Here is an 8,024-nt window from a genome sequence, read left to right as displayed (position 1 = left end):
CCAATGCTCAAGTTTGAGTTTGAGGCCACCAGGCAGGGGGTGGGCGTGGACACACACTCCTGGTGATCAGAAGAAACTGTGCACACACGTACCCAGGAGTAGGAAGCCTGGTTCCCAGGCTCCTGAGGCTCTGAACTTGATTCTGGATAGACTGTGTAAGGAAGGGGACAACAAAAGACATTCCATGTGTGGATCCAGCCTGTGCCCTGTTTTTCTAAGACCTATGAGCGAATATTTTTACACATTTATTGAATATTTTATTTACTTTTAGAGAGAAATACAAAGTACCAGCAGGGGAAGAGCAGAGAGAGAGTGAGACACAGAATCTGAAGTGGGCTCTGGGCTCCGAGCTGTCAGCACAGAGTCGACATGGGGCTCGAAGTCATGAACCACAAGATCATAACTTGAGCTGAAGTCAGGCACTTAACCAACTGAGCCACCCAGGTGCCCCAATGGTGTTTACATTTTTAGATGACTGGCAAAAATAAGAATATGTTGTGGCATGCAAAAACCATATGAGATTCACATTCAGCGTGTACATATCACATTATATTGGAACACAGCCATGCCCACTTGTTTGCATACGTCTATGGCTATTCTTGTGCTAGGGTGATGGAATTGAGTAGTTGAGGCAGAGTCTCTGTGGCCCAGAAAAAGCCTCAAATATTTGCTCTCGCGTCCTTCATAGGAAGTTTGTCAGGCTGTGAGGTCAGACATGATTTTCCCACCCAGAAAGTGTGTCTCTATGGGTTCCTGATATTTGCAATTCCCTTGTTTCTCTTCTTTCTCCTAACTTAGTACTAAGATTTTGCACACTTCTTACTTTATGATCCCCCGTTAAGCAGTCAATTTCCACTTCGGAACAAGCCACCCCATAGCTGAAGTAGTGGAAGGCATTCCCCGAGTTCGTCTCAAAGCTGTAGCCAAGGTTGGGTGTTCTGGGGAAGAAGACAGAAAACACCACACATGTATTAAGATGAACAAGCCCCCCCGCTTACACACACACACACACACACACACACACACACACACACACACGGCTTGTCCCACAAAATCCTAAGATGCCAAAGGTTTTATTTTTTCATTCAGATGCCATTCAAAAGAGTCCACGTGTTTTAATATTTTGGACTTCTTCTTGAAATCCAGATATTCCAGAGTATTTTCCCTCATGTCTGCTCAGTTCTGCCAATGGCCCTTATGTGAGCCATTCTGCATAGCCACACAGTGTATGGTATCAGTGTGCCAGCCTCTTCATGGGAGAAGCAGGTGACACATTTGCCCAAGCTCATGGTGGACATGATAGCCAGACCCCAGAGGATGAGAATTTAAGGTCTCAAAACCAAAGACCCTGCCTGTGCCACGTCCTGAGCTGCTCCCCTTTCTCCAGGTGAGAGTTAAGGTCAGCACCTCATGTCAACCTGGGTCAACCTTCCATCACTTGCCTGCATTTCTCCTTGGCTGCTGGCCCCTGCTCAGTTTCAAAAAATGATGTGAGGAAAGTGCTATTAATAGAAGCAGATGCTCTCTTCTACTTGTTTTTCTTCTTTAATCCTGAGTATCTTATACAGTTCCAAGTTCACCCAAGCCAAACATGTGTGGGCACACATTCTCCTGCCTGGAGTTCATATGCTCTGCACCTTTGTTTTTCTATGCATGACACAGCAATAACCTGAGCTGAGGGGATTGGAATCTTCTCAAAAACAAACCCAATTTGGAGCTGAGGGAAAAGGCTTCTCACAAGAGAACCTACCACCTCCTTTGACTTCTGATGTCACCATCTTCACCTCGGTGTTCCTGTATCCGACCCAGTCTTATCAGCTCTGATAGTGAAATAAGAACTTCTGAGAAAATCTGCTCTCACCTGTTTGTGCAGGTCAAATATCAGGGAGAGCACTCCCAAATAACCCAGGGAGCACTAGCAAAACCTGACTTTCCTAAAATGCATACTGAACGATCTTACCAAACACATGATCTGTGATAGGAAAAATCCTAATTAAACTTTCCAGAGAAAGCTAGAAAGTTATGGTGGATGGTAAATTGGATCGCACGTTTTACAGCCTCTAAATCAGCTGGGCTGGGTCTCGATCTTTGTGCTGCTACTGGATTTCAAAGTCACAGAAGTTATGCACTCTCCAAATCTCACGTTAAGTTCTGTTGAGCTCTGCACTTTGTAAGGAGACCCCTGTTCTAAATCCTCCTCTCTTTCTTTCAAGGAAAGCCTCCATAAAGAAATCCAACAGATACAGCAGAGAAACGCACAAGGGCAACTCAACACAGCAGAGAGCCCTGGGTCTAGGGGAATGCCAAAAGAGGGATGGTCCTACCCAGTCATAAATGAGGACACAGGCTCAGAGAGAATCCCTCATTTCTCCTAATGGAATGGCATGCTTTCTTTAAGACCAGAACTAGAACATAGGTCTTCAGTTAATGGCAGCTCATGCTTTTGCCTTGTTGGCACATAGTTTGGCAATGCCATGTATTTTAGAGCATCTTTAAATAAAAATGAACAGAAAACCACCGAAGAGGTAACAGTCTTGGTAGGACTGCTGCCTCCTGACCAAAGGCTGAGAGGCTTTGGTGCTGGAGGGGACTTCAGAGGTTAGGATGACCACAACTGGTGAGGTGGGTGAATGCGGCACTGTCCTTACTTATAAAACCCAGTAGCAGACAAGCTCACTGCGTCCAGGTAGGCAGCCATGACCTGAGGAGAGGAAATAGACAACAGGAAGGGCTCAGCATGGTTGCCAGGATCCCTGACCCATGAGTTAACCCCCCTCATCTGGAAGCTGACCATCTATTTGTACCCATGGCCCTCACTTCCACACATTCCCACTGCACTGGGTGACTGCACTGTGCCCTCCCCTGCACTAGGTCCCCACCAGTGGAAGCCTGGGGCGCTATAATAGCCTCCTAGCTGGTCTCCTCCCATCAAGTAGCCTCCCCATCCTGCCAGGTAGCCCAACTTAACCACATTGTGCATCTTAACATACCATACTGCCTACATCACTCTCCTACTCTAGAACTTTTGCTGACTCCCCATTGTCCATAGAGTAAATGCTTGACATTAAGGACCCCAATCCTCTCTCTGGCTTTATGCTGTATACACATCATTGCCATGCCAGCCAAATTCAAGTGTCAATTCTCTCCCAGCCCTTCCATGTCCACACACCTCTACACCTCCATTTGTGTGGTTCCTGCATTGTATCTGTCCCAATCCTTTTCTTCCCTCAATGACCATCTCAGGTTTGCCTCTCCATGTCTCCATGCTAAAATCCAAACTACCAAAATCAACCTACACTCATGTGGTGAGTCCGTGTGCGGTATCTTTGAGTGTGGGAAGGGAAGTAGAGGTCACGTGAGGCACAGTAAGGTGAGTGGGTCTGACAGAAATAGCTTATTTTCTTTGAGTCTATGGAGGGAGGCTCGTAGGATCTGAGTTGGGTCACGTGTGGACTCATTTTACATGTTTCCACTGTGATCCCTTTTCCCACCCCAGCTCTGGAAAATGGTAAAAAAAAAAGGGGGGGGGCTGTCATGGAGATATCTGCTTGTTGGAAGAGATGATGGCCCCCCACCTAAGGGAGACATCCTTCCAGCTTCCCTCTGAGGGTCCCTGACACATAGCCCTCCAAACCATAAACCAGAGAACTGGGCTCATCCTTTTGATGAGTACTTGCAGGCCACTTCTAAATCCACAGGAAGGATAGAAACTCTTGGGTATTATCTTTTTCCCCGCTCCTTCACAAATGGAGCCTCAGTGAACCCGGACTCCAGAGCTGAGTCAGAGGAGGTGCTTCTGAGCAGCCCTCTGAGAGCAGGTGTGAAGAAACCCAGGCTCCTCAAGCCTGAGGACAAGTGGGCTATGGAACCAGGCCCGAGTCAGGCAGTTAGCAGTCCTCATACCTTCCCAGGCTCAGTGCAGCCAAACCCCCAGTCTCCACGAGGTCATCAAGATCCTGGCTCAGAAGTTTTCATCAAGTGCCTTCCCTCCACTATGAAAACCATAGAGAAAGGGGCCCAGCAAGGGGGAGCATGTACTTGTCCTGTGAAACCACACAGACCCCTCAGCTACTCTGCCTGCATGACTGGATCGTGTCCCTGTGGCGGGGACAGAGAGCCTGCCTTTGATTTCTCTCCTCTTCAAAAGCAACTTGGATCAGCTCAGACTTACCCAGTCTTCCCAGGAGCCACTAGGATTCTTCTTCTTGAAGGGCTCCAGTCTTTTCAGGATGGTCTGACAAGCTTCCTGTGAACACACCCCCAGACACCAGACATATCAATGTTCTGTATTTCCTGGCCCAGACAAAACCCCAAGGGCCTCAGCAAGGCCACCTCCAAGTAATGCTGTGCCCAGGATGCCACTCAAATAGTCTTGCCACCCTCTTAGGAATGACTGGGGTGGCTTCCACCCGGGGACCCTGCCAAAGGAACTGGCATTGGCCCTTGCTGGGAGAACACCCAGTTCTTAGGCTACAGAAGATGAAATATTTGAGGGATCCCAAAGGAGGTGACTTCTCCCATCAAACTCCTTTGTTAATTACATCCCCTACATGGAAAGAGAAGTACAGGGTCTGACCTGGCCAACTCCAAAATGAATTCCAATTTCAGTCCACAGTCTTGTGGCCAGTTCTAACACTGGGTAGTATGTCTTTCCAGAAGGTCCCCTGTGACCCTCCAAATCTCCCCATCCTACACTCATCCTTCTTGGCTTTGATGGAAGTGACTGTGACTTTTAGGCCTCTCTTTCACCTTGGTGTTGGGAGGAACAGCAACCACTTGGATAAGACAGACAAAGAGCCTACAAGGCTCATTCCAGCTCCCACCCCAGGGAGCTCTCTGGGCCCAAAGCCCTTGGCTGACCCTCAGATTTGTTGGCTCTCAGGCTCCTTACATAGACAGCCTGTCCGTTGAGGTCAGCGCTGACAGAGGCAGCTGTGGGAGAAGTGTTAGGCACGGTGTTCGTGCTTGTCTCACTGATGTAAATCTTAGAGGTGGGGATTTTCAGTGCTCTGCTGGCCACCTGGGAAAAGACACAACATCACTCTCTCAGGGAGGGGTTAGCATGGGGCTTGGCTGCCTTCTCCTCAAGACAGTTTCAGGTTCACCATTACAAGCAATAAAATAATTTTATAAGCTATAATCCTATTGACGATTCTTAAATCTGTCTCAATTTGAAATAGAACTTAATGGAGTGATTTTGTTGCATAAAAAAATTCATACACCTAATGGTGATTAACAGTGCTTTTTAAAGATAGCCTTCACTTTTTAAAAAACTCCAGTTTGGCCAGTCCATGAGCTAAGCAAGTATTCCGACTCCAATTCAGTTCCAGTGTCCTAGGTCCTCTGTGTGGGGGAAACCATCTATCTTGTTACACTCAATACACCCAGTTACACACTTAGGGAAGGTCACAAAACTATGTGACCACCAGGGGGTACCCCAGGGTTAAATGTCCAACTCGGTTTCAGCTCAGGTCAGGATCTCACAGTTTGGGAGTACAAGCCCGAGTCAGGGTCCACACACTAACAGTGCAGAACTCTCTCTCCCTCTCTCTTTACCCTTCCCATGTTCCTACTCTATCTCTCTCAAAATAAGTAAATATACTTTTTAAAAAAATATGACCCAGTTGACCCCTGACCTGAATGGACCCAAAAGTATCAGGGGTTCCTCACCACTTCCCCTGTCCTTGGAAGATGGGTTCTGCTTGCCTTTCTAGCTCCCAGAGGCTGCTCCTAGGACACAGCCTCAAGATGATGGTATAGGGTTGAGAACAGCTGCATAGTACCTTGACTAAACCCAGCTAACTAAATGCTCTCTCTCTATAAACTACTAACATCTGGTCGATGGGTGTGGGCATCCATTTGTCTCACTGCCACCCAAGACAAGCCTCTCATGTACATTCCTTTTGCTTATTAAAACTGTGACCTGCCAACTGGGCCTCTTTATTCTGGCTCCGCCTGCCCTCTGGGAGCAGGGGCCAGTTTCAGATTACTCCCAAGAAGCTCCTTGTAAGCAACTTGTAAACCAACACAACTACATGGCCGTAGAACATTGGTAACAGACGTGACCTGAGTGGCCATCTGGCCAACTGCTTTGCACAGATGAAGAAACAGAGGCCGAGAAGGGAGAAGACTTGCCCGAGGTCACATGTAAATGGGCAGCAGAGCCAGAACCACCGGAGCTGAGGCCTGCTTCTGCTTCTGATGTGTGCCACCACTCAGTTTTTCATAGCGCCCTTTCTCACATGGACGCCATGATGTCAGAGACGACTCCTGGTCTCCATGCTGCTCACCTGGACCATCTTGGTGTGAAGGCCTTGGCCCATCTCAGTGCCTCCATGGGTCAGTAGCACAGAGCCATCTGTGTACACATGAATCAGGGCTCCTCCCTACAGGAAGAGGATTCCAAACACAAAATTCAGTAAATCCTAACTCAGCATGATGCTTGGGACCAATGGTACTGGAGCCCAAGAGAAAGCAAACCAGAAAATGCATTTTGATTAACACCTCAGACTCAAATTAAAACATCATGAATCTTTTGGTTTATTTATGTATCCCTTTAACAGTTTGCAAAAATTTCTTCTCTCTCTCTCTCTCTCTCTCTCTCTCTCTCTCTCTCTCTCTCTCTCTCTCTTTCTCTCTGTCTTCCTCAGAGGGAAGGAGGTCAAATGTCTTTGTGTTCACTCTAAGACAAGCGATAAAATCAGAAAGGCAGAGTAGTTGTCTGTTACTTTTCAGTCAGAAAGAAGAAGACCTGAGAGTTGTCCCATGAAGCCCTCACTGATCAGTGACATTCTGGACAAATAGGGATATTCAAGTTCAAGCCCTTTTAAATAGCAGAGAGCCCCTCCACTCTGCTCTGTTACAGCAACAATGGCCTTTCCCATGTGATACTGCGGACAGAGGGGGAAACTGGGTCCCAGCTCAGTGGAGAGAGACAGAATTAAATAAAGTAATTACCTGATTCAGAAAAGGAATAGAGTAGCTTATTCCATACTTGGTAGGAATTATGGACAATCCTCTCTTCTTCCAACAATTCTCCCTGGAGAAGAAAGGAAGATTCTCTTAGAACCTTTTCTATCATGTTGGTGTCAGCTTAGATATAGTTTCAGCTGTGTAAAGTTGGAACATGGCATCCCTGGAGCTACCCATGTGATACTTATCATAACTGACTTGTACCCCAGTCGGGTAAACCAAATGACAAAGGGGAAGAATCTGTGTTCTTCAGCTGCACTAAAGGAGGGCCCAACCCTGAGGGTCTGCATTTGAAAGTATTATCATTTCCTCCCAGAATGGAGCTTAGACAGAGTCAGGGTGCCCTGGTGATCTTGGACTGTGACTGTCTTGGGGACGAATTGTTGACACTCACTGATGATAGTGGTCGCTAACACCTTCTCTGTGCTTTCTATTTGGTTTCTTTGGCAACTCAGTGAGGAAAGAGAGCCAGTGTAATTACCCCACTTTGCAGATGTTGAAACTGTGGCCCAAGTAGGAGGGGGGGTGACTGTAAGGTCTCAATGATAGGTTCATGTTAGAGGCCGCTGTATAACTGTGGTGTTCTTAGTCATGGGCTGGTGTGCCCCTATGGCAGATGAGTGTGTAAAGAGGAACCATATTGATGGGTTATGATATTGAGGGCAGGCTGTATATGCCCATCTGCTCCCAGGTTGGTCATCATTTGAGTATCTTAAAGAGATGGCTGCGGGTGGGTCAACAAACTCAGCGCTGTCAAGCAACTTACTAGCTTGGTATTCCGAGTTTGGCAAATAGGCTGAAGAATAGGAAACCCAAGAGAATGCAAGAGTATCAGACTCCTCCCCTCCCGGTGCTTACTCGTTGAACTTCTCAACCTCCCTCTTCCGGGCATGATACTGAGAGCTTGCTAGGCATTCATCCCAGCACTTGGACAAGGTGAACCCCTCAAGCTTCTGGTTGAAGTGGGTCAGGTCCCCTTCCTTATACATGTTTATCCTTCGCACCTTTGCAACGAGAGAGACACTGAGGCCTTGTTGGTGGCAAGAGATGAA

The 8,024-nt window shown here is 47.4% G+C and overlaps 1 protein-coding gene across 1 annotated transcript in view; it reads right to left on the bottom strand.

The window, feature by feature from the left end:
• LOC115290732 (xanthine dehydrogenase/oxidase-like) overlaps window positions 1-8,024 on the bottom strand; it is a 64,203-nt gene that overhangs the window by 4,873 nt on the left and 51,306 nt on the right. The window contains exons 23-29 of the mRNA XM_029938557.1: window positions 7,831-7,976; window positions 6,958-7,039; window positions 6,291-6,386; window positions 4,892-5,020; window positions 4,172-4,246; window positions 2,649-2,701; window positions 824-938 (exon numbers count right to left, since the gene is read on the bottom strand). Coding sequence (XP_029794417.1) covers window positions 824-938; window positions 2,649-2,701; window positions 4,172-4,246; window positions 4,892-5,020; window positions 6,291-6,386; window positions 6,958-7,039; window positions 7,831-7,976 — 696 coding nt within the window. The remainder of the gene's footprint in view (window positions 1-823; window positions 939-2,648; window positions 2,702-4,171; window positions 4,247-4,891; window positions 5,021-6,290; window positions 6,387-6,957; window positions 7,040-7,830; window positions 7,977-8,024) is intronic.

This window comes from Suricata suricatta, chromosome 4, assembly GCF_006229205.1.
Source record: "Suricata suricatta isolate VVHF042 chromosome 4, meerkat_22Aug2017_6uvM2_HiC, whole genome shotgun sequence".
In the NCBI taxonomy this organism is placed as follows: domain Eukaryota; kingdom Metazoa; phylum Chordata; class Mammalia; order Carnivora; family Herpestidae; genus Suricata; species Suricata suricatta.
Note: the sequence above shows the minus strand (reverse complement) of the source record. Positions and strands in the feature narration are given on the sequence as shown.